Below are 27625 nucleotides of genomic sequence, written 5' to 3'. Positions count from 1 at the left end.
CAAGATGCCTTTTCTTTTTGTGTTCGAATTGTGCTTTATATGATTACAAAAACTAGTCGAATAGTGGTAAATTAATGCTTTATTACGATGATAACGTGCAAATGCAGCTAGACTCTCTAGATAGCCTATGTCGCTCACCTAGGCCTTTTTTCATTTTCAACATAGCGGACAAGAATATAATTTATGGCAGAAATGCACTTTATTGTTAATCTTGGATTGCCAATATTTGTTTCTAATAAAGAATCGACTGTCGATTTAGGCCATATTTCTTTTTGTAGCAGGGGGTTACGCATGTACTAGGTGTGTTCAGCTATTAGAAGGAAAAGAATGTCAACATTGAGAGTAAAACAAGGGTGAACCATTTCCTTGACTGATTTGATCCACAAAAAACATTCTTATACACGTAAAAACGATGATTGACATATTTTTTCAAACCTAAAACATGAAATCAAACAGACCTAGAAAATGCCAATTGCACGTGGTCGCTATCTATATATATTCATATTTATGTTTATATCGGGTAATATGACCTTCGGCAGTCTTTGCAGGTCATCTCGATAGTTAATTAAATCGCGTCTAGAATAAATAACACGAAATGCTGATACATATTATCGAGTCCATGTATTGTTATTTGTTTATTTTAGACTTTTTGTAGTTTGATATTCGTTTTGTTATGTTATAAATCAAATATGAAAATTTGAGTCAAATCGCTGCACATGAATTAGACAGCTAATACCCCTTTAATGTGCTGAATTGATTTAACGAGTACATTTCGTACAAAACAAGTACGGTTGCCTATAATTGCTTACATCCACTTCATTTGAACTTTGGTAGATAGTTGTCTCATTGGCAATCACACCACATCTCCTCATTTTTATATTTCATAAAGGATTGACATGTGTTAGCATGTAAGTATCGTTAAGCATATGTTTATATGCTATATATTTCCCGGATGAGTTAGTTATGGGTAGATAACATAAGATAAAAAATAAAAATCCATTGCAATTGAGTTTGACTATGTTAAAATAGGACAAAGACATTATCTGTGTTAATATACTTTTTTTCTTGAATAGGTGTGTGTTAAATTGATTTACTTGAATTTAAACAAATATTTCAAATGTTTTCATACTTTTTTACACCTTAGAACCAATGTTAAATATGATGACAGTTTGTTTATTGTTAATCACCTGGATCTAAATTGATTGCAAATACATTGATATGGTCAGAATTATAAACTAACTGTTTACAAAACTTTGAGTTTTTCGACATACTAAGAATTGTCTACCCCAGGAATAGATTACCTAAGCTGTATTTGGCAAAACATTTAGGAAATTTGGGTCCTCAATGCTCCCACCTTCGTACTTTGTTTGGCTTTTTTATAACCTTTTTGATTCGAGCATCATATATGGGTCTGTTTTAGACAAAATGCGCCTCTGGCCTTCATGATACCAACCCTGGTATCTATGATGAGTTTATTGGTACATGTAACAATTCTTTAATGTCTGTTTTTTAATATATTAACAAATAAGTATTTGCAACAATATATAAAACACAACGTATACCAAACACGGCAATGACAATATGATTCTTCTAACACAGTAACACCAATTTAAGACATATACGTTCCACTTTCTTCAGAAGTATGTAATTTGCTCACCATACTCATTAGATATAAAGTGAGGAAATAGAACAAAAACAAAGCCAATTATAGTGTTAAGTCAGGAGTTTTTGATATTGTGAACCTAAAAAAAGAGACATTTACCGATTGCTTCCACAATTATTGTATATTACCAATTTGTCATTTCAAAATCAACCAGCTTGAAAAATTACAAGATTTCGAGTTCAGCCAGATGTAACTTATGTGCAAATTCATCGTGTATTTCCGTCATGCATTGAGTAAAGAAAAGCTCTATGAAGAAACAGGAAAACAGACATCAATGCGAATAATGTCGAAATAAACCGAGGGATATCATTATACCCGGACAGTCTTATAATTCAATTACTTTATAAATGTCACTTTGTTAGTTTTATAATGAACAGTAATCAATTGGTTGTGTGAATGATACATGTGGTCTTCGGTTTTATATTTCTATATTATATATTATAATAACAAGTAAAAAAACAAATATGTTGTACATATTCTATTACTACTACTAATAATAATAATAGATATGACAATGAAATGCTCGTTATATTGTATGTACAGGAACTAAACACAAGAGACATAATAATAACTCTAGAAAATAAATGAGATCAGCTAAAATCAAGAAAAGAACAATACGGACAAGACACATCAAAACCAAAAAGTGGACGATACTTTATTACCGTCAAACTTAAAGTAAAAAACAGCGTATATGTGTCGATCTGATGACTTAAGCCCTTTCCAACTAATTTTTATAGTTTGATCTTATGTTCTGCTGTAACATGACTGTCCCAGATTAGGGAGGGGTTTGCGCGCTCACATACATGTATAACCCCGCAACATTATGTATGTGCTTGTCCAAAATCAGGAGCCTGCAATTCAGTGGTTTGGGTTAGTTCGTGTCTGTCATATTTGTTTTTCGTAAATTATTTTGCTATAAATTAGGGCGTCAGTTTCTCAATTGAATTGTTTCATATGTTTCATGTCGAGGCATTTTATAGCCGACTATTCAGTAAAAGTTTTGGTGGATAGCTGTCTCATTGGCAATCATACCACATCTTCTTAAGTTTATACCTGAAAAAAAACAAACCAAAAGTTGTTAACCAGATATAAGAGCAAATATATGGGAGTCCTACTGATAAACGAGACAAATAATAAGCTATGAAACAGTTGTGTGGGTTCGGAGACATACTGAAGTAAAGAGACAGTTAAACAGACAAATACAACAAATCGAAAGCATTGACAGCCACACAGAAAAGAAGAAAACTTAAACACCAAGATAGTTCTGTAGAAAAAGGCACATCCCTCCAAAAAATAAGCTGTGTGAAGACCAGAGATATATACAGACAACGAAAAAAACAAGCCAAACACAAATAATGATACTTACAATTTAAAAAACAAAAAGATAGTTACACAGAGAAAAAAGGGAAAATAATAAAGATAAATAAACAGTTTCGGGACTGTAAGAGAAACAACCCTACAATTAACAGCTATACGAGCAAACAGACATAAAAAAAACCTATCAGCAATGTTTGTATGACATTATAGTTTGCACAATAATACAAAATTTAGAAGACTATTGAACGGTCAAATGAAAGTGTAAAAATATCAAGAAGGTTATGTAAACAAACAATACAAAAAAGACAAAAAAAAAAAATTAAACTAACACACAAACAGTAGTATCACCAAGAAACGAGCCATACTGATGATCGCAACAAACCACAACGTTAGCTCCTTATTGTAAAGAAATATATGAAATACATTTATCGGTCTGTTGTATCCTTTGTTTCATGTTTAATCGGTTAGATCAGACGATCAAGACATGGCATTCACGATTAATTCTAACTTCTAATAATTGTTCGTGATAAGTCCTTGCATCAAGTCTGTACGACCAAATAATTTAGTACTTAAAGTTTAGTTTAGGTTTATCACATGGTTATGCTTATATTGTGTTATACACACCCATTTAATGATTAAAACATTGTCTTATACAACAATACAAGCATGTTGGTGATGACAGTTTCTGAAATGCTTTTGTAATCAAACGATAAACGGACATGCGACAAACTAAAACCATGAAAGAGGTTAATGAACGATTCTCTGAAATGCACAATCGCGGCTTAACTGTCAATCAAGCTAAAGCAGAAGAGATGCAAGATAAAACCGAAAGAACTAGAAAAAAAAAGCTACACGGACAAATAGCCGATGCAAAATGTCGAAAAATATATTTCGAAAAATTAAAAATTCCGCGAGAAACTTAACATTAGAACAGCAAAAAACAATCACAAGTAACGGGGGCGTTTCTGTATATTAAGTACATGTATTTAATTCTTGCCAGGACGTATATTCGACTGATGATTTCCGTTGTTTCTTGGTAGAGGCCCCACCTGTATGCCAGTTATCTGAGATCAACTTTACCTGGCGGATATGAAACCTTTGTTTGTCAATATCCTTTTTTATTTATCAAGAGAAAATTTCAGAAATATAAAAAATCATATCAAGGGAGAATCTCTAACTATTTGGCCAATGATACATTCGGGTAATAACATTCCACAGTAGTGTGCTAGTAAAACAAATAACACTCTATAAATGCCAATATAATTGTTCGTCATTCTCTCCTTTCATAAATTAAAATCTTATTCTCCATTCCAATAACAATTGATTTTGAATTTATATCAAAGCAAATAAAAGGGGACCAAGCTGATTTTGGTAAATCTGCTATAATCTCCTGGCTCTGTGAACCATCAGATGTAATCCTGTGAACGTTTTTCGAATGACTGCAAGCAAGAAGAACATAATCTTTGTCATCTACTGTAACTCCTCTAGGGTGAATCGCATTCTTTGTAGAAAAAGAAAATAATACATTGGCCTTAGTGTCTATACAATACAGCTTATTGTAATCTGTGCAGTAAATGTTACCTTCTCTACTACTACAACAATCATCTGAAGTAAACTCAGGCAAGTCAATGCTTTCTAGGACAGGCCCATCCATATTTACAACTTTCAATGTTTGTTTGGCAAAAACATAAAGCTGATTATGAATAAATGCGATGCCAGTACACCACGCACTAATGTTAATTTCTCTCTTAGTCCGTTTTTTATTCAAATCTATTATAACTACTTTTTCGTCCTTTGGTATTGTAACAGCAACAGTGCTGTTATCAATAACAGCTAAACTATATGGATTTCCTGACAACTTCATTGTCAGTTGTCGTTCACCAGTCATTGTATAGGTAACGAGTTGATCACATTCGCCATCGGAACATATGAGAAGGCCATCATTATTAATCACCATGTCATATAATCTTGCTTCACCTGTATCAATAGTTTTCTGTAACTTATATCTGGGATTTTCGTTTGAATTTATATTTTCACTTGTTTCCAATGTTTCTGTAGGTTGCTATAAAATAATAAATTCAATCCTAAAAATTTATATGCAAAAGGACTAAAGTGTATGCATTTTTTCAACTCTATCATCGGTTTTCTTGAAATGAAAGTAAAAATCATTTTGAACATTTCAATCAACCAGTATTGTCTTTTTAGGAGTACTGATCATTAGCTGTGCGGAAAATACCAATCAATATTTGTTCAATAATCATATTTGCCAATTTTGAAATGGTTTAAATGCATCTGACTTAATTGATACCAACTAAATGAGACAATTTAACTGCAACATACTAAGGTAACTTTTAATCTGATAGGAAACCCATACACCAGACCATTATCGGCTTGGTGTTTTCTCTCAAGCATTGAACAATTTGCAATTAAACCTTATTTAGACCAAGTAAACGAGATTATACCAAATAAATTGAAGCTCTGCTGATAAGTCTTGCACACGGTCATTTGTAGGTAATTTCATATGTTTAGTTATTGTTCGTTGATAACCATACGTTAGTCAATTTCGTATCAAGTGGAGAAATTAAAGTGCAGTGTTCATTTAATAAGGATTTTACAAACATAAACGTTGTGACGACCTAGTGCCCTTCAAAAGCGAATGTGAACGTAAAGCGTTAGTTTTTGTTAGATGCATATACTTACAATTATTTGTCCTTCAAACCAAGTTGAAGATAGAGATTGCGAAAAATGAAATTCATTATGTTCTTCGCAGTAGAATTTTCCACTGGTTATGTTGATTAAATCAGATAATTTCAATCTTCCTTGCTGATTATTATAGTCTCCCCCAGCACATTTTACTTTCACTTTATATGCTAATGTTAACTTATATCTTTGTTGCAGACTGTGGACTGTTGATTCAATTTCATTGAAGATATTTCTACAAACAGTTCCCATATTGTCCTCTAAATCCCAGATTTGAAGCGCTATAATGTTTCTGGAAAAACAAACAACTAATTTCTGCTCTTTTTTGGTTTTGTTAATGTAAAAGATTCCGATTCCATGGTAAAAGGCCATTCTATTGTTTCTATCTTTGCATACTTCATATTTTCGAATGTAATCGAAAAACACGTGGTTGAAGAATGCGAGTGGCAGAAATGTAAATTCTAAAATAAGCCATGGTGATGATTTAGAATTAGGATTGTTTAATCCAAAAGATGTCTTTATATCCGCGATCGTCGAATCACTAATGACCATGGATGGTATATAATATGATATTTCCTCATCAAGGTTTTCGTTAATTCTCGGTTTTATTATTATATCAAATTTTTCCATTACCTTCAGGATATGGTCATCGAATGTTTCAATTTTTAATTCAGGGATCTTTTGAAATAATTTTAACATTAGTTCTCGACTTATCTTTCCACTCTCGTCAATGTCTGTCTTAATTTTATCTGACACAACACATCTAAAAGCATCGACAAGCCATTTGGGATTTAAAATTATATACTCGGGTATATCTTCAAAGAAAATAACGTTTCCAATTGCATTCTGCTCATTTAAAAACTTAACTAGTTCTTCATAGTCTGTAAGTGAACATTTGGAGGCTATACGACTAATATCTTCGAATTTTATAATATTTATATTGTCATTCGATTTTCTTAAGATGTTTAGTTTTGTCTCAAGTCTAATCCATACCAGAGGAGTACTTTTTCTCCATACAGACAGTTTTTTGGCGGTGTTAAATATTTTTTGACGGAGATCGTCGATTACACTTTCAGGCGATTCTTTGTTTGAAATATAGTGAAATGTTTCTAAATGCCTTCCTTTTTCTTGATCCTTAAGAAGAACCATTACATTTCTTTGCCATTCTTGTATCCTGCTTTCTAGGTTTTTCTTCTGCAATATAGTAGTCATCAATTTTAAAATTAAGAATCTGCAATACTTGCATGTGAAAGAAACAGAAAGCACACGAATCATAATCTTATATGCATCTTACAATATCAAAAAAATACAAATTTTGTTTTCATATCATGTTATTTCGAACAACAGTCTTTAGATTTGACAGCAAATATATAAATCCAAACAGAGATTCAGATTGAAAAGGCATACACAAAACTGTCTGAAGGGATTACTATTTATAAGCTGGAAAGTTTACAAGTAAGGTAAATTTAAACATATTAACTAAATATTTTATGAATGAACAGTGACAACTAAATATTTAACCGCACTAAACTTTTAACTATGGGTAACTGTGAATCTCCCCAGACTTGACCTAAACAAAATAAGAAATGTATTGAAGCATTCATATTTTCAATTATTTTGTATGTTCATTTAGTTACAAAATATATAGTCTCATGAACGGTTTTACCAATCCTCTCGCTTTGAGACTCATTAGCCTTAGATATTTTCAATAAATATCAAGCTATGACCCTACCATCCAGTTTTCACTTCGGATGAAAAACCCTGATAGGATTTATAGTCAGGATATACACATATGTTCTAAAAAAAAATTACAAAATTAATTAGTTGGTCCTTTACCTTCCGATAGAACATAGTTTCAATAAGTTCATCTTTCGGAATTACTTGAAGTATTTGATCTGAATATATACATATTTTTTTCTTGGCAAGATTTATTAATCATATGCTGAAATTTGCTTCCAAGTATGTGTTTGGATGCATGCCAAAATAAATGTTATAGCTAATGGAAATAGTTGTTAGATGTCTAACTTGACCTTCATCTTAGGACTTTTTTCAAGGTTATTACACATCTTTTTGATGTTGTCAAAAACTTGTGGAGTTTAACATGAACGAATATAAATAGATATTATTCAATTTGATTATAAAATTTAGTCTATCTAATGAGGCATTCCTTAATTGAATGTGTTACAGTATCTTTAAATGAATTTTTACATTTATTTTATCAGTTCCAGTACCAATAACAATGATTCGTGGCTCTAAGGTCGATTGCCGTTGTTCTGTTGCTCCATTTGCATAACAGTGAATACTATCGAACCAGAAATCAATATATTCTGTTAAATAAAACATAGAATTCATTTATCAAGATAGTTTCAATAAAATAATCACGGTCGAGAGCTAGTGTTTGCTAATATCATTCTTAAATGATAAGGTCGATCAAACGGATGGGATCGTTTTACGTCCTACACATCCACTTTATAGTATTTAATGCTCTGAGTGCTTTTTAAAAGGAAATCATTTTTAGTATTGTTGAGACCGAAACAAGTTTCTCTATGCATTAGGTGTATAGTCTGATATAATTAAAATAAGGCGTATTTATTCTAGGGAGAGCTTTTCTTATGTTTTAATTATTTGATTGCTTTTGGTCAGTTTATTTAATGAAATTGTTATGCATCTCTTTTTCTCCAAATTATATGCCCTAACTAGGTATCCGTAACCTCCTGACAAGTTATTTCACACATTTTTTTATGTGCCCCGTTGTTGTCTTAATGTTTGCCATACAAGTAGAAGGTTTAGCTAGCTGTAATTCAGGTTTAACCTCCCCCCTTTTTTTGTCTTCTGATTTACCTATACCATATCAAGAATATGACAGTTGTTTTCCACTCGTTCCGTGTGTTGATAACGTTTGATTTTGTCATTTTTTATGGACCTTCCTTTTTTAATTTACCTTGGAGATGGGTACTTTTGTTATATATTTTTTGTTTTGTTTCTCCACGATATAGTGCGATTTTCAGACAAATTGTGACAGTTTCTGTAAGATTTCTTTGGCATTTATTTTCTATTATTTGTTGATATTTCCACGTAGCTGTGTGTTTTAATGCTTAGCAGTAGATTGATCGACACATAGAACATAATCGCATTCAAAGCAGTCATAAGTAATCTTTTTAACCGAAAGTGGGTTTAGTTTTTGTTCCGTGCTGAAGGAATCACTGTGATTTTGAGATGAAGAAAAGCACTAAAAGCCCAGTTTCTTTACTTATCTTTCTTCATGTGCATGTAGTGATTTCGAAAATATACCTCCAATGCTATCAAATCCTTTTTGCAACATAGAAGTATCAACATCTGTATTCACATCTTGCGATATATCCGCTACTAATAGAAAAATACTGTTGCTTGTTATGAATGCTTGATGAGTCGCGTAAAATTCCTTCTGACCAGCAAAGTCCCATAATCCGCAATCTGCATATTCATTTTCCGATAATTTGCAACTAGCTACAGACTCTAACAGGTCTAAATCGTCAAGCAAACGCTGGTCTTCAAATACGGATTTATGGTCAGACTCAGTTTCGCCATTATGCGAACCAAAATGTTCATCGTTATGTGCATATGTTCTCTGTAAATTAACAGGTTTTTGTTCTTCACTGCCTGTCTCCATTATATATAAATCATCGTCTGTCGAACCTAGTGTATCATCAAGTTGTGGAACAATCATCTTGTCACTGACGTCATGTTTTTCTAGTTGAGTATTGGATTCATTAATTTGTCGTTCATCAGTTGGCGATTGATTTTCCTCTATGTTGGGGCAATCAACATTGTTGCTACTTGCACTGGTAAGATTATTTTCATCAATTTGTTTAATTTGCACGGTCAGAGCCCGTTTAACTCTTTCTGCAATTTTTTTGTTGTATTCGCTGGCTGATAAAATAAGATAAAAAAAGTTGTTTAACAAAAAAAAAAAAAAAGAAAGAAAGGTTTAATATTGACAGTATATTAAAAATAGTAATTTCTAATCTATATGAAATTTGGTGATGCACAAGCTATTATGGTTGCTATTTTTAGTGCGTGCTGGCTTTTTGTAGTGAGTGCTTGCATTTTATACATCCCGCTGAACTTTAGATGAAGGATACTACCAGAACAAGAAGATCTACTTCATATATTGATCTTTTCATCGATTGTGACGCAGATGGACGAGTATTAACTATAGCAGGATCTGCTCACCTGAAATCACCCCGGTTTTTGGCCGGGTTCGTGTTGCTTAGTCTTTAGATTTCAATGTTGTGTTTTGTAAACTGTTGTTTGTCTTTTGGTCTTTTGTTTTTAAGCCATAGAGTTGTCAGGTTTTTTTTCGGCTTTGAGTTTGAATGTCCCTTTGGTATCTTTCGCCTCTCATTCAACGCTCGTGCATGTTCATACTAAACTGACTCAAATAAAACGTTGCCTTTCAACAGTTATCTTGTAAACTTCTATGAAAACCTTAATTCCACAGAATTGTTTTTGTGTTTTGAAACTGATGTTTTTTACGTCGAAGGTACTATTTGGGCCTATCACATAATTATAACACCGCATGGACGGGTCCAGTTTTTTCAAAGAGAGGGCGTAATTCCGGAAACAAAGGTATATACATTGCCGATCAAAGCGAATCGAAAACATTTTGGGACGATTCTTTACCTAAAAATTGAAAGGGGCCCTGAATTTGGTACTGCTCCAGACGTTAATTAGGGTTGCATATGATTCAAAACTTAATAAAAGATTATAAATGATGTTTTAGACGAAAAGTATTATTATTCCCTTGTTATTGAAGAAATCACATATCAATGAATTCTGGAATTTAAAATGTTAGTTAGACAGGTAGTTTGAGAAATTTAAGTTGGTCGTTATGTAATCAGATTAGTCCATTACTTTAATCTTCGTTTATTTTGTTGTACTTGTTGGTTTTAATTTTGTTTTTGTTTTAATTTTTTTTCTTAATTTCATTTCCCCTAATGAATATCCTGCAATAACATACGTTTGTAAATCCATTTCCCATCTCGTATCCTGATTTTACATTTTGCCACGTCTATATCAATGCCGTCTGTACTTTCCACGCCTAGAATGCTTTGTTTCAAAAGTCGACGCATGAGACATGTTTTACCGACACCATTCTCTCCTATAATTACAAGTCTAATGTGTGGATAGATTTCTTCTCCTTTGTTTATACTTTCAAGTATTGTCTGTTTTTCTTCTGGATTCAGACTCTTTAAATCTGTTGAACGTTAGTAATAATCCTAATTATCAAACCTTTCATATATTTCATTGTCTTTATACATTATAATTAGCTGAGGAAGGTTATGGCTTACTAATGAAACATTGTAAAAATCTAATAAGAAAACTGCATCTTTTAATTTCAAGGGATAGCGGATCTCGGTTATAATCGCGCAAACACCGTTCCAATTACTTATCATCTTTTCATTTGCATTTAAGGTTCAAGAATCTTATCATTGTCAACGACCCCCTATTCCGATAAATATTAATTCCCACGTTTCCCCATCAGAACTCTCATTTTCGAAGATTCATCAGCATTTTAGTTCTACTCATCGGCGTGTGCGTATAATAAATAAAAATCGACACCCATAACAATCGTTTGTGCGATCATTTTTAAACGAAACTGACATTGAACATAGATAACTATAAATAAATGGTTTCGATACGTCATTTATTTTTTGTTCAGGTATATTTTGCTTGGAACATTTATTTTATGTTATATGGTTGATTGAATAATACTGCTTAGAACGCTAACCACAAGATATTTTTTTTCTCTAATGAAGTATAAATGATATGTATTCTAATGTTTACTATTTCTAAGCTTCTTTAAAAAATGCATATCAGACACCAATACAAAAAATATAGTGATGTAAAACATTATGTTATACGTATGGTAAATAACCTTGTATCAAAAACAGGAGAGTTTATTGACTCTCTTGATTTTTTACAAGTGTTATAAATATTAAATTCTTCTAACACAACTTGATATGAGAAAACATGTGAAAGTCTCTAGAAAAAAAACCAACATATTATAAATGGGCAACATGGTATGGGAATATTCATTTAATAATATGTAAATAAAATAAATCAACTTACCTTTGTATATCAGAAATAGAACTACTGCAAATATCGCTGAAAGAAAAAAATCTAGTTGTATAACATGTCATTTAAGCCTAATTTAGGACCAGACCTGAGGTTCAATAAAGCCTTTATGGAACCTCAGGTCTTAAGCGCTTTACACATCTTGCTAGCATAAATACAATTTTGTTTACAGGAAAATGGAAAAAAAAACAAGTGTTCTGTAAAGAAAAAAACTCACTTTGATTCTAACATAGAAATCTTCTATTACTCAAACATTGATTTTTATTGTTAGTCATGTCCTGGTGACTACATTGATATCCGAATATGTTCGATATTTAATCATATCTATATTCATCCGAAGATCGTCGAGGAAATAAAAGTTACACCTAGTTGAAGTCAGATTAAATTGGTAACTGTTGTACTGCAGCCGGTTGTACGAACGTGGCATTAGCCTAATGGGTCATTAAGTCTTCATTAAGCCTTTAGGATGCATTAGGCTAACGAAGACTTAATGACTCATTAGACTAATGACACGTTCGTACAACCGGCTGCAGGTCCATTAAAAGTTAAGAATCATTCTTAATATCCACTTGACGTGGTTCGGTACTTATACATTCCATCATTGTGTTATTGTGCTATGGTAAATTTTTGTATTCTTGTTTTTCGTTTTTGCTCATGTGTTTTGTCTATTTGCCCTTTTTTTCTTTTTTTGTTGTTGCCATATTTGTTTGATTTCATAGTGATTGAGATTATAACACAATGTTGACTACTTTACCCCTATTTTTGACATTTTTACCTATTATGTCTGTTTGTTTTGTTCCCACATTACTGTCCATATAATGGAATTTTAGACTCTCATACAAGTGAGATGTTTAGCTAGCTATATAACCAGGTTTAATCCACCATTTTTCACATCAGAAAATGCCTCTACCAAGTCAGGAATATGACAGTTGCTATATATTTGTTTGATGGGTTTGAGCTTGTGATTTTGCCATTTAATAAGGGACTTTCCGTTTTGAATTTTCCTCGGAGTTCGGTATTTTTGTTATTTTATTTCTTATACTATGACAGGGGATATTAGCCCCACTAACAATCAAAGCATGATAGCTATACAAAATATTATAATAAATTGATTGTGTTAAATACTGACCCAGCATTAAACATAAAATGCTTGTAACAAATATACCAGGTGTTCTTCTAAAATTAGCTGCATCTGAAATTACACTTTGAATTCATTACAAAGAAAGTAAAATTTAGAACAAACAAATTCATTGATATCTTAGCGCCACATATTCATATTGATTGTCATGCATTTTTAACAAAGTTGTCTGTTCTCAAATTAAAAGTTCAAATTTTGAATTAATCTTGAAACCTCATTATTTTGCAACTGTTTCAAATATATATTATAGTATCTTAAAAAGAGGTGTAGACAAAACAAATGGAATTGTCATACTGAAATCAATAGAAAAAAAGATAAAAATAAAAAAAAAAAAGGGTTTTGATCTTTTGATTTTGCCATTTGATATGGGACTTTCCGATTTAAATTTTCAATGAAGTTCTGCATTTTTGTTGTTTTACTTCTTATTCCTTTTTCAATTCAAATGTCAAATATGGTTAACGAGATAGTGCATTTTTGGTAGATTGTATCAATGTTGTTTTTAATTTTATTGCAGTGGCCTTGTCTAATGTTATAAAGATATAAAATACATACGTGGTTGTGTTTTGTCTATAAAACCTGGTACTTTTGGTGTAGATGATATATTTTCATCCTTTTTGTCTGATCTGATAAAACATTTTAACTTAATTGTCATTTCTATAAATAAAATGTTTATAACAAAAACAAATGCAATGAAAGTCAAACATTCCTCAATTGTATACTAAGCAGTTATTAAAAATTAAACTTATAAATAACAAGACAAAATAACAAAAGTACAGGTTAATAAATTTGATTCCAATGTCCGAATTGTTTTGACATCATTCTAAAAGAGTGAACATATTGATTTCGAAGTGTGGATCCAGAGCATACATTTGCAATCTGAAATATAGATGTTTTTCAATGCCATAACTGTACTGCCGCTATGCATTGACGGCAAAATATTTTAATTTTAGAAGTAACACGTCTTCTGATTGGCTGAAAGTGTTTTTGTCAATCAGCTCATGATGCTCATAGACATAATTTTGTCATGCGACCGTTACGTTATCAACGCATTTTTTATGATTTACTCCTAAAAATGAATTTAGAATTAAATTATAAGGACAGATTGTAATATTTTTTCTGTCTATTTGCGATAACCTTCAGAATGCACCACATTTTTTATGTTATTTCTTCATAGACAGAAAAAAATATTACAGTAATTCCTTACATGTTATACAAATGTAAAATCTTACACCAAAACTGGTCATATCAACATGTATTTATCTTGGAGTAGAAGGAAAAGTGATTAATACTACATGTACTATTATGAAAATTTCTCAATCTTTGTGTTGCCCATTCCTAGCCTGCAACATTAGGATATCTTTTCAAGAGGCTACGTAAGAATATGTTTATGTACAGTTTATTTTGAACTTCAACTGCAAATTTTCCGTGTATTGACAGTAAATAGACCTTATTTTTGGCATCTTTGTTTTGAATATTTAAGTTAAACCATTAGTCTATCCTATTGTCGCCATTTCTTTGTAGCAATAAAAAAAAACATTAGTCTATCATTTTGTCGCCATTTCTTTGTAGCAATAAAAAGACATTAGTCTATCCTATTGTCACCATTTCTTTGTGGCAATAAAAAGTCATTAAACTATTCTTTTGTCGCCATTTCTTTGTAGCAATAAAAAAACCATTAGACTATCTTATTGTCGCTATTTCTTTGTAGCAATAAAAAAAAACATTAGTCTATCCTATTGTTGCCATTTCTTTGTAGCAATAAAAAACATCGGTCTATCCTATTGTCGCCATTTCTTTGTAGCAATAATTCACATCGAAAAACTAAGACCCACTAATACATGTAAATATAAACAAGTGACTTGAATAGTTTCGAAGTAATTTGGGGTTATAAATTTTTGACTCAATTATCAAGTAGAGGATAGATTTTGTAGCCTGCACGGAGGGCCTCATTCGAGTAAATTAGTAAATTGTAATTCGTAGTAATTAGGATTATTCCATTTAAACATAACGCATAGCCACAACAGGTAAATTTTTTATTGGCGCATCACTATATATATAGCTTATGCATCCCGTAAACCCAAGGGGCTTTAAATCAATAGAGCTGAAACCATTTTTGTACATACGTACAGGGGTGACTAAATGGAGGTAATTTTTTTGATGACTTTCAATGTACGGTTTTTGTCCTCGTTCACGACACACCTTCTAGTGTCCTTATCCAATGCCGAGGGGTTTAAAAGTTTGAGAAAGGAAACGATTTTTGTACATATGTACATTGTACTCAGTTTAAATACGTTTTTTTTTCAAAAGTCATTAAACAGTTCCTTGCTTTTACGAGAAACATGTGATTATGTTGAAAAGGCATACTTAGTTTCTTAAACCCATGTAATTTGGACTCTCGTTGTCTCATTGGAAATCATACCACATATCTTTATCATAAATATGTTGCATCATCCAACTCTAGGGGTGTTTAAAGTAAGCGAGCGCAAAACGTCACAATTAGTGACTGACACACATACGAACGGACAAGCTCATGCAATATTACAAAAAGAACTTACCCTTTAACGAATGAACAATTTTGTGTTATTACTGACGATATATTTGAAAAGCACTGATAATCTGAAAAAAAATTATATTCTTGCATGTAACATTAGTAACACGTGTTACCCTTTTGTTGTTTCAATGCTAAACATAAAGAAATTGTAAAGAAAATCCACAGCCTTTCTTATAATACTATATTTGAACATTTGGTACTTAATAGATAGGGGAGCTAGTACTGCATGCACTGCAAACAATGATTTCCATAAAACGATATTTTAAATAAAGATAGTACTTAAAACAAGTACAAACTATATGGACCTATTCAAGAAAAAAATAGGGTGCGCCCGTCTTTTATTAATCAGCACAAGCGTTTTGGATTGTCAAGTTTGTTTGGGCTTTTTGTAGACATTAAATGGTAGCGAACCATCGAAAAAAGAAGTGAGTAATCTATTTTAAAAAATGTTATAACGAAAAAATCTGTTAAAAAGGCTACGGATTTTCTTTAAATATATTGGCTTGAATTGCCACAACATCCCCATGTTTCATTAAAATCATATGAAACGAGTTTCTTGTAACTTTAATGATATCGAAATTATTGAACCAATGCATGCATATATACTAAACCTAGTCATGTCTGCACGTTTGCTTTTATATTTATTTCGAATCTATAACGTATTATCGACAAACAATATTTCATTCAGGGATTGTTGATCGCAAACTAATTAACTTTCGAGTATGTTGCCGAAGTTTACGTGGAGCATGGGACAAATAATTGTACTGAAAGAGACATGATATATATTTTTATTTATTTCGATGAGTTCCCATGATATGAAATTTTTCCTAAACAGTTGTTAAATGATTTGTTGTATTAAATTTGTTCTCTAAGAATCCGTTATTGCTATGTACCTTCCAGTGCATGTTTGTTTACATTCTTTCATCGTGGGTTTTCCCTTGCACTTGCACTGTGCGGTGGCCGAAGTTCTAACGAGAGGTCACGTAGTTAAGGTCACTGCATACGGGAAAATATCGGCGAATTAGTTAGTATACGGGAAGACAACAATTCAATAGAAGTATATGTATACAAATTTTGATAATATAAAGGATTTTCTTTTACAAGTTCACGTACACTTGTATAGTAAAACTTAGTCATTCAAGTATATAAAACATTTTCAACAATTTTTTTTTAAATTTGAAGTTTCAAATGACTTCAAATTCAATGAAACAATATATTGCTATGAACAACGTTTCCCTTTGGTATATATACAAAATGGCACACATTTTGTTTTCAGCATCCTTGTTGTTTTGATACTATTGCATTTTGAATATTTAGTTATATATCGGCCTACAGAAGGGTTCATCAACCCTAAAATTAACAAAATATAACTGACTAGATAGACTAAATCATGAAACCACAGAGATAATAATAAAACGATAGAAAAGTAAGATCTGAAAGTTTGCAAGACCGTCATTAAGGCCACACCTATTAAGTAATGTCTTGTTCGTCAGAATCGCGCTTTGAATTTTCAGCAACTCGACTCAAAATAATGAGTGTTATCAACAATTTCGCCTAATTTTGCATTTGACAAAATTCGAAGGTGCCGATGTCAAACACTATCATTTGTTTGCCGACCACGGATACTATTGGATTGTTATATGTTAGACAAAACTCAACAGAAACGGAGAGACATAGCTGAAAGTTGGGGTAAATGTTTATTGTCGAACAACTAAAAAACGGAGTCGTTCTTGGCATATCACATGTCGAGTAATTGCAAAATTAATAAAAAAAATAAATAAAACAATTTCACTCGCCTTCGCCGCCCATCTATTTTGATCTGCAAACTCCGAAAAAAATTTTTTTTGTGTGGGGCCTTAATTTTGCTTGTTTGTCTAGAGTACTATCTTATTAATGGGTATAGCAGACAATTCAGTGATCTTTGACAAACTTACAAACAGACAAAAAACAACGATCACCACATGTTGCAAGTATTGAAATGCTGGCTGTTATTGCGTTATTTGATCATACATCACAGACTTAATTTTGGACGATTTAAGCAGAGTAAATATAGTGTTGATAAAACTGCTTAATGTTTGATACTTCATGGATAATTGGAAAAATATGCTAATGATATATGCAAACACCCGTCTTCTGTAACGAAACAACGTGCTAGTTCACAAGGTAACAGTTCATACGAATGAGTGCCATCCTAAACGGACACATTATTCTTTGTGCCAAGCACTCTCACCCAAATACCGCATTGCTTTGATAAAGTACTACTTGAATAAAATATAAACAAACACTTTATAAATTTCATGCGTCTGAAGCACTTTTCTTTATTAACCTTCATCAGGAACGCTCAAAGCCGAAGAATGTATACATACCGAAACATTTGAAGAGCTCTTTGACCAAAAAGGAATAACATAGCTTTTATTGTGAATATCTTTAGTAAAAAGTGTGTTTACCTTGGGATAATCCAATCGTTGAACTATTGCACGGTTTTCTGTAACATGAACAATCCTCCACAGAAGGCACACAAAAACATTGGTTCTTGGGAGGTGTTGTAAAGGTGTATCCCTTCTTATGATCACATCTACATGTTAGATCAGTAACCGGGTTTTTGTTGGTGTGTATAGTTTGTCCGAGTCCAGAGCATGTAGACTTTTGGAATAAGCACTCGGCACTGACATTTGTGAAATATTTGATAGGTTGATATCGGCTTGCATCGCAGAAAGCAGCATCAAACTGACCACGAATAACAATCTTCTTTCCTAAAAATATATAATAAGACCTTATTTTGTATATTTCACTTCTTTAATTTTTTAATGTATGTCTGTCTACGATGAAGGCGTATGTAAACTCATAACGTTATGTGTGTACATGCCTACGATTAAGGTGTATGTCAACTCATAACGTTATGTGTGTACATGCCTACGATGAAGGTATATGTCAACTCATAACGTTATGTGTGTACATGCCTACGATGAAGGTATATGTCAACTCATAACGTTATGTGTGTACATGCCTACGATGAAGGTATAATTATGTCAACTCATAACGGTATGTGTGTACATGCCTACGATGAAGGTATATGTCAACTCATAACGTTATGTGGATACATGCCTACGATGAAAGCGTATCCCAACTCTTTCCGTTATGCGTAAAAAGTAAAATAGCAAAAAAAAACGAACTCCAGAGAAATTTTAAAACGGAAAGTCCATTATCAAATGGCAAAATCAAAAGCTAAAGCACATCAAACGAATAGAAAAGAACTGTCATATTCCTGACTTGGTGCAAACATTTCCTTATGTAGAAAATGGTGGATTAACCCTGGTTTTATAGCTAGATAAACCTCTCACTTGTATGACAGTTGCATATATTTCCATTATATTGACAATAAATTGTGAGCAAAACCGACATAATAGGTAAACTTGTCAACATTTGGGGTACAGCAGTCAACATTGTGTTATAATCTTAATCAATATAAAACTATTTCAACAAAGAAAAAAAATAGCATGTAGACAATCTATAGAAAAAGTACATAAGCAAAAATGAAAGACATGAATATAAAAAAAATGACCATAGCACAATAACACAATGAAGGGAGGTATAAATACCGAGCCACGCCAAAAGTACATTTTCAAAAATTGACTGAACAGTAAAGGTTAATATACAAAGACGAATAAAAAGAGCACCATATATTCTTTTTTCGTAATTACACTTACACTAATTTTACATTGCCAAATATAAAACCGCATATCTGAATCAACTGATATTTTCATAATCGATTTGCTCACTACATTTTGAACTAATAATGCAAGTTAGAAATGTAATGTGTTCCTTGTGCTTTATCTAGTATAAAAAATAGAGATACAACCAGAAAAGTCATCAAGAGAAAAAAATCAAAGTCTCTTCAAAAGTAAAATAACAAAAATACCGAAGTCCGAGGAAAATTAAAAACGGAAAGTCCCTAATCAAATGGCAAAATCAAAAGCTCAAACACATCAAACGAATGGATAACAACTGTCATATTCCTGACAACAGTGTCTTCACAATCTTACGAATGAAGCTCTCAAATCTAGTGGATATATGTAAAAAAAAAAACTAGATGTGTCGGAACGACACGAATGGCCCCGTCTCAAAAAGTTGAAAAAATCTGCAATTTTAACAACACATGTGGACACAAACATGCATGGATAGTATCCAGCTCTCAAGACCAATACTAGTTTGATGAAACATTTCCTTGATCAATGAGTAGTTAAATTTCAAACTATCAGCAAACAGGAAGTGGATGTACTGAAGATGTGTTGAAACGACATGAAAATCAGCATATCGGAACAAAGCATAAACTTGATCTGTAACTCATCATGGTAGACTCACATATCAAAAATCAGCGCAAAATCTGAAGGCGTATAGAAAAAAAGTCCGTATAACTGTGATTTCAACAATTTATCAAAGTCCAAAGCCCGTAATTTCGGCAAAAATTAGCAGAGTGTAACAAATCTTAGACTTGATCTGTAACTCATGATGGTTAACTCACAAACCAAAAATCAGCCCAATATCTGAAGGCGTTTAGAAAAAAAGTCCGTATAACTGTGATTTTCAACAATTTATCAAAGTCCAAAGCCCATAATTTCGGCAAAAATTAGCAGAGCAGAACGAAACTTAAACTTGATCTGTAACTCATCATGGTTAACTCACATACCAAAAAATCAGCCCAATATCTGAAGGCGTTTAGAAAAAAAGACCATATAACTGTGATTTTCAAGAATTTATCAAAGTCCAAAGCCCGTAATTTCGGCAAAAATTAGCAGAGCGGAACGAAACTTAAACTTGATCTGTAACTCATCATTGTTAACTCACATACCAACAATTTGCCCAATATCTGAAGGCGTTTAGAAAAAAAGTCCGTATAACTATGATTTTCAACAATTTATCAAAGTCCAAAGCCCGTACTTTCGGCAAAAATTAACAGAGCGGAACAAATTTTTAAACTTAAACTTGATCTGTAACCATCATTGTTAACTCACATACCAACAATTTGCCCAATATCTGAAGGCGTTTAGAAAAAAAGTCCGTATAATGGTTTGTTGCGGAATGACGGAATGACGGAATTCAACAATTTATCAAAGTCCAAAGCCCGTAATTTCGGCAAAAATTAGCAGAGCGGAACGAAACTTAAACTTGATCTGTAACTCATCATGGTTAACTCACATACCAAAAATTTGCCCAATATCTGAAGGCGTTTAGAAAAAAAGTCCGTATAATGGTTTGTTGCGGAATGACGGAATGACAGAATGACGGAATGACGGACAAGGGTAAAACTAATTCATTATTTATGTTACTGGATTTTTATTTTCATGTTTTTTCAACATTTATTGCTTATATCTTTTTTTTTTCCATTTAATTTTGCAAAAAAGAAAACCCTTTTAACACACACACACACACACACGCAAATAAAAGAAATAAAAAACAAAAAAACAAAACAGAAAGGTTATTTCTCTACACTCATTACTTTTACTATATAGTGTGACCTTTTTTTTAATGAGTAAAATAAGATCATGTATATTAGTTTAATGTATCATCAATGAATCAAACATTTTGTTTATCAAATATAATATTTATGTCTTCGTGTGAACTTTAAGTGATGTTTATTTCGAAGACTTTATTTATAGCTGGATTTATTTGTTGGAATAAGTTTTATTCTCAATGTTTCAATATTATTATATTAATAAGACCTTACCAGGGGATTCTACGTCAACCTTTGTGCAGTTTTCAGACACTCCTTTCATCAATCTGTTTCCAAGGTAACGCTTTTTAGCTGCATCATCAAGACAATAGTATTTGGAGGAATCTGGACACAACGACGTAGCTCTGATTCTCCACTGGGAAGCTTCTGGACATTTTAATTCATACCCAAAGCATACTCCTGTCATCTGAATATATAGGTAAGAGGAGATGATAAGCTTTGTAGAGCTTTAAAAGCATTTCATTTCATCATTAGGTCTTTCCTAATTTTTTTCATGCGCTGTATTGTTATCTCAAAAGATGTTGCTTAGATATTTTGCATATGATATCGAACAGTTTATACGCTTTTAAAACTGACACCGCTTAACTGAATACCTTATTTTGTAAGAGTTATCTCCCCGAACACTGTTTTTCTTGTGCACATTACTCCATTGCAACCGTAAAAGAATACGACAATTTTATTTTTCTCAATTGCTCGTTATATCCTCAGGATATTTTGAATTATTTTGACCGAAGCGGTAAAGAGATTCCATAATTTGTGATAGTTATTTCCCCTTATGCATTCGATATAAGTGATATGCATTTGTAATTGGTAAACCATAAGTGATAGAGACATAGGGTCTTTTGATTTAGGGTCCTTGGTCCAAAAAAAAGAAAATTAGGTCAAGGTCAAAGGTCAAGATCATATTCTAAATTTTGATTTTGGGTTATTTTCACTTCTATTAAAAAACCGCATAAGATATCGACAACATATTTTACTAAATTGTTACTTGCAATATGTTGTAACACATACATTTTGGTTGAAAGGGTACGCTAACATTAAATTGGAGTTTTTTCCCCTCTTGTATTTAATATTACGCGTATGGTGATATAACTCATTAACCATATATAATTAAGACCTAGGGTCTTTTGATTTGAGGTCCTTGGTTGATGACCTTGAAATTGAGCTCAAGGTCATAGGTTAATTTGACGTTCGTGAATTTGACCTTTGCTTTTACCTTATATGTATACATGATAAAGCCATTGGACTTTTTGCATTAGGTTTCAAGCCATTTAACCTTGAAAAAACCAACCGGAAGTAACCTTGTGTTAACCGGAAGTAGCTATTTTTGTACTTTATTAATATAAAAGTATATAGAACCAGATATTTTTGGAATCAGTGTCAAGTAAACAATTCAAATAATACCAGAAGTAACATTTTTCAAACCGGAAGTAACAAATTGTCTCCCTTATTTAAAAAATATTGTATAGAAACCATATATTTTTGGAATCAGCTTACAATAAGCTATATTTTGACGCTGGAAATGACATTTTAAACAGAATTTTACTACTTTCATATCAAAATACATGGCTTTTGGTGGAAAGACCTTCAATTGTTCTCTGAACAATTGGTTTTTAATTATTATTATTTTTTTTCTTCTTCCGTCGGTGTTTGGTGGTTTTGTAAGATGTCGCTTAGAGTTTTTGCATATGATATCTAACAATTATTGCGACTTTGAAACTGACCCTGTTTAACCGAACACTTTTTATTGTAAGAGTTATCTCCCCAAACACTGTTTTTCTTGTGTGCGCATCTCCTTCACAACCGTAAAAGATTACGACAAAATTATTTCATCAATTTGCTCGTTATATCCTCAGGATCTTAAGAATAGTTTTGACCGAAGCGGTCCGGAGCATCCATATGAGAGTTATTTCCCCTTCTGTATTTAAAATAAGTGAAATGTAATTGTAATTGGTAAACCATAAGTGATAGAGACCCTAGGGTCTTTTGATTTGAGGTCCTTGGTCCAAAAAAAAAGAAAATAGGGTCAAGGTCAAAGGTCAAGGTCATTTTTAAATTTGGATTTTGGCTTATTTTTACCTCTTTTCAAACACGATATAAGATATCAACAGCATATTTTGTTAAATTGTTAGTTGCGACATGTCGTAACACATAAATTTTGGTTGAAAGGGTACGTTGACATTAAATGGCAGTTTTCCCCATCTTATATTTGAAATTATGAGAATATTGATATAACTCATTAACCATATATAATAAAGACCTAGGGTCTTTTGATTAGAGGTCCTAGGTTTATAACCTTGAAATTGAGGTCAAAGTCATATGGAATTTTGACGTTCTCGATTTTGATCTTTTCTTTAACTTCATATGTATACATGATAAAGCTATAGGACTTTTGCATTATGTTGCTAGCCATATGTCCTTGAAAAGCCAACCGGAAATGACCTTGTGTAAACCGGAAGTAGCTATTATTTGTACTTATATAATGTGAAAGTATATAGAATCATAAATTTTTGGAATCAGTGTCAAGTAAACTTTCAGATAATACTGAAAGTGACATTTTTCAAACCGGAAGTGACAAATTATCTTCCTTTATTTCAAACAAAGTGTAAAGAAACCATATATTTTTAAAATCAGCTTACAATAAGCTATCATTTGGCACTGGAAGTGACATTTCAAACCCAATTTTAATATTTTCCATATCATAGGGTGGAAAGACCTTCAATTGTTCTCTGAACAATTGGTTTTTAATTGTAACTGTATTAATAAGGCGATCTTTAACATTAATGTCAAAGTTGTCTACATTGTTTATGTCAGGAATTAGTCTTAGATTGTTGACAAATGTCCAGTGGCAATTACTACAGATATATAAGAACAACTCGCATGTTAATGTGATATGAATAATATGAGCCCTGCTTTGTATTTTACCAACACAGAGAGTCGTATTTGTTTAAGTGCTATGTCATTAGGTAACGGTCCACAGGAAGACATGGCACCCTTCGTGGACACATTATTCTGACTCCGTGCCAAACAGTCTTTGCTGTTAGCCAAAATTGTCACATGAATCAAATCCTTATTTTCAAGTCTTTGGTTTTCTTGGTTAGGTATCAAAACCACTAAACATTTTTTTTACCTGTACTTCTATCTACAGGTGAGGTCTTACACTTAAGGATGTTTGCTCCTCTTGTTTTTGAATTTCTGCAAGATTTTCGGAATCCTCTGGTTTTATCTATGTATTGCCATTAAAAAATTTTGCCCACTAACCCCTACTTTTCATTTCATAATTTTATTACATATAGTTTAAAAGGCCATCTTTGAAAATCTTATGAAATCCTTGTTATTTTTTCATAGTTTTTGAAACAAAAAAGCGGCCAATGATAAAAGTATGAAAAATCTAGAGAGAATCATTTCCCGCCAAATTTTCAGTGGCTTTTATCTTGAAAACAAGCACACGGACCCTTCATTTTTTTCTGCTTTTTTAGTTCCTTTATTTATATACTATCATTTTAGTACAGACTTTTAAAAATCTTGTTATTTTGAAACAGAGTAGCGAACATCCTTAAGTTTCTATTGGTATTGCCAAAAAGACGCTTGGTTTCGGATTTGTGTTTGTATGGTTGGTTGTATTTTTCTGTAATCATATTGATCTTATGAAATATGATAATATTGGTATTTATTCATGTTTTCAATCATATCATGTCTTTATATTACAATTACAGAATTAACCCTGCGAACTAGTCCATAACCTAATTTTGTGTTTAATTCATATTTTTGTAAAGTTTGAAAATAGACTTACTGTTTCCTATATGTGCTTACGCCATTCGGACTCTGTTGGATAGTTGCCTCATAGGCAAGCATACCACATCTCTTTATTTTGACATAAGATGTAAAATTGCAGAAATATACGGAGAAGAAAACCTCTTCTATACACACTTACCAATACTATAAGTAATACACTGTGCACCACATATATTCTCTGAATGCAATATTTCACACATACATTTTCTACAATAATTTTAAAAAGGTGAAACAAATAAACTGTTCATAAATGTAATTCAATCATTTGTATAATATTCTCCATTTTGACCTGTCAAGTTTAATTTCACAAAAACGTCAGCAGAAAATGCTAACTTTGAGCTACTATTTTGATTTCATTCTGTCAAAAAGAAAGCTGACCTGTGAACTTTTAAATTAGTTCATAATCCCACTCGGTGCACTTTTGTGTTGACATGAATTATCATTGATAATGTCATAATTATACTTTAACTGTTTATTGAACTTATTTTTTTTTTCGAAATACTAAGGATTTTTAACCCCAGGAATAGACCTTAGCTGTATTTGGCAAAACCTTTCGGAAATTGGGTCTTCAATGCTCTTCAACATGTTTAACTTCGTACTTTATTTGACTTTTTTTCATTTTTTTTTTTATTCGAACGTCATTGATAAAAGAGAGTCGAAAGAAACCAAAGGGGCATTCAAAGTCGAAAATAAACTGACAACGCCATGGCAAAACACCAAAAGACAAATTAAGGATGTTCGCTCCTCTTGTTTTTGATTCTTTTGCCAGATATTCAGAATTCTCTGGTTTTATCCATGTAGTGCCAACAAAAAAATTTCCACGCTAACCCCTACTTAAATAAACTGACAACGCCATGGCTAAAAAAGAAAAAAATACAAACAGACAAACAACAGTACACAGAACACAACATAGAAAACTAAATACTGATAAGTCTTTTGAGGACGAAAATCTCGATCATATTGAATGGGTTTTATTTGCAAATTTAAAGTCACAAAGCAAATATTTTTCAAGTCACAATATCCTATGACGTGTCCCCCACAAAATGACCCCAGGTCAACCGGGGCAGGACATTCATAAAATTGAAATTGGAAAGTCGTCTTTTGAACAAAGATTCTTTGAAAATATATCAATATTCAGTTTCTGAAAGTTAAATTATGGTCCCTTTGTACATGTACATGTATTACTGAAAACAAAGAAAGGGAATTGTTTTAGTTACAAATCGGGTGTGTATTATTGATATGTATGATTTCATAGGTTGAGGTATGTGTTAAAGGCATTTTTCATAATGAATAGCAGAAAATATACATACCAAATAAGTAAAATGGATTCATCTCGTTCTACAAACTGTCTTAACATGGCGAGAAGGAAATCCATATATCAACATAAAATACACATGATTAGTCAAGATTTCCTAATTATAGCCCATAACACAGGAAACACTATATTACGTAATCTTTGATAATGTTTAAAAATCAATATACATGCCGATAAGTGTTCATAGTGCATTTTAAAAATATTTATGTGTCAAGAATTCAGTTAAAAAGAAAATACAAATACCAATTCATGCCATTTTTAAATTTGGAAGTCCGGGAAAATCTTAACGCAATAATGGATTGATTGATAAACGAATGCTAAACGTTCAGCGGCAAATATGACAGTTATATTTAGGACGATACATTGTAAATGTTATATGGTCGCGAAATCTGACACGCTGAGCCAGAATTTTACGACCCCATTTACAAATATTCAGTTCAAAGAAAGACTTTCACTAGGCATATTATAATTACTTTGGAGTCAACCAGTCTTTGATCTATGTCTTGCTATGTTATACCATTATTATTTTTTTTTTATGAGAAGCGTTATATAGGCATTGTAAACCATTGCATGAGGGTCTAGATAGGGTTTACAGAATTAAAAATAATAGGCATGAAATGCAGAATAAAGGGCAGAAAAAAACTAAAGAGAGAATAATTGGGTGCCAAAATATACAGAATAAAGAGGATAATTGGCAAAAGTTATAAAGAAAAGAGACAAACAGCTCAAAACATTTGATAATACAGAATTGAAGGACCATCCAGACCTTTTAACTTGCTGCTGGACGTTTAGCAGCCATCCATCATCATCATCATCAACATCATCTAATTTTTACGGTGTTATTTTTTTTAGAGCCAATTGCTATTTAGATGTGATCCTTATCAGCTTACCCGTCAGTTGAATAAACCTATTCTAAAAGGTTATCAATTTAACGCTGCTATACGATCTTTGAATATTATTTTTATTCGTACTATCATTGTTTAAGTTATCGATATTTTGTAAGAAAATTGTTAAACATTTAGAAACGCTTACGATTCTACATCGTGTCGATACATGTATTTTAGCATTACACAAGGTGATGTTTTCCTAGACTGATTATCCCATCATTACGCTAAATCCATTTGATGTAAACTAATTGATTGTTTGTCTTCGTCGTTAGTTGTTCATGGCTTTGAACTAACTTTCTGGTCTTCTCTTAAATCGGAACTGTGTGTCTTTAGTATTTTTGATCGTTGTGTAATGTCCTTTGTATCGATCTGATGAGCCCTATTTTACTGATTATATTGTTTTATTCTTATGTTGTGCTGTTACACCACTGTCCCAGGTTAGGGCAGGGATGGACGCCTAACTATATGTTAAACCTGTCACATTCTGTATGTCAGGAGCCTGTAATACAGTATTTGTCGTTTGTTGCTGTATATCATAGTTGATCAAGTATTCGTTTGTTGTTTTGTATATAAATCAGGCCGTTGGTTTTCTCGTTTGAACTCTTTTGCATTTTGTCATATTAGATTCCT

The 27625-nt window shown here is 32.2% G+C and overlaps 1 protein-coding gene across 3 annotated transcripts; it reads right to left on the bottom strand.

Annotated features, from left to right (window-relative positions):
• Positions 1–3409: 3409 nt before the first annotated feature.
• On the bottom strand, positions 3410–26206 carry LOC127711717 (uncharacterized). 3 transcript variants are annotated; one of them, XM_052217825.1, is made up of 13 exons: positions 26104–26206; positions 24933–25000; positions 21212–21404; positions 17934–18239; positions 15491–15551; positions 13488–13558; positions 12927–12989; positions 11792–11827; positions 10680–10916; positions 8972–9589; positions 7889–8007; positions 5681–6874; positions 3410–5042 (listed from the first exon to the last, which is right to left on the bottom strand). In XM_052217825.1, the coding sequence occupies exons 1-13, from the start codon at positions 26123–26125 to the stop codon at positions 4251–4253; spliced, it is 3780 nt and encodes a 1259-aa protein (XP_052073785.1). In that variant the 5' UTR covers positions 26126–26206; the 3' UTR covers positions 3410–4250. The 3 variants fall into 3 exon arrangements, with proteins under 3 accessions (XP_052073785.1, XP_052073786.1, XP_052073787.1); XM_052217826.1 differs by lacking the exon at positions 24933–25000 and having other exon boundaries at positions 26104–26143; XM_052217827.1 differs by lacking the exons at positions 3410–5042; positions 5681–6874; positions 7889–8007; positions 8972–9589 and having other exon boundaries at positions 10377–10916.
• Positions 26207–27625: the final 1419 nt, after the last annotated feature.

The sequence above is a fragment of the Mytilus californianus genome, unplaced genomic scaffold (genome assembly GCF_021869535.1).
Source record: "Mytilus californianus isolate M0D057914Y unplaced genomic scaffold, xbMytCali1.0.p SCAF_8, whole genome shotgun sequence".
NCBI classification, from domain to species: Eukaryota; Metazoa; Mollusca; class Bivalvia; order Mytilida; family Mytilidae; genus Mytilus; species Mytilus californianus.
The sequence above is the reverse complement of the archived record's forward strand: the minus strand, read 5'-3'. Positions and strand labels throughout refer to the sequence as shown.

What these genes read in the sequence shown, in the direction of transcription:
- LOC127711717 (XM_052217825.1), bottom strand. Translation starts at nt 26,125, where the DNA reads ATGAATCCATTTTACTTATTTG. An exon ending in GTGTATTACTTATAGTATTG is followed by an intron (nt 21,405 to 24,932) that starts GTAAGTGTGTAT and finishes CTATATATTCAG; the next exon opens with ATGACAGGAGTATGCTTTGG. An exon ending in AGGATTTGATAGCATTGGAG is followed by an intron (nt 8,008 to 8,971) that starts GTATATTTTCGA and finishes TTTATTTAACAG; the next exon opens with AATATATTGATTTCTGGTTC.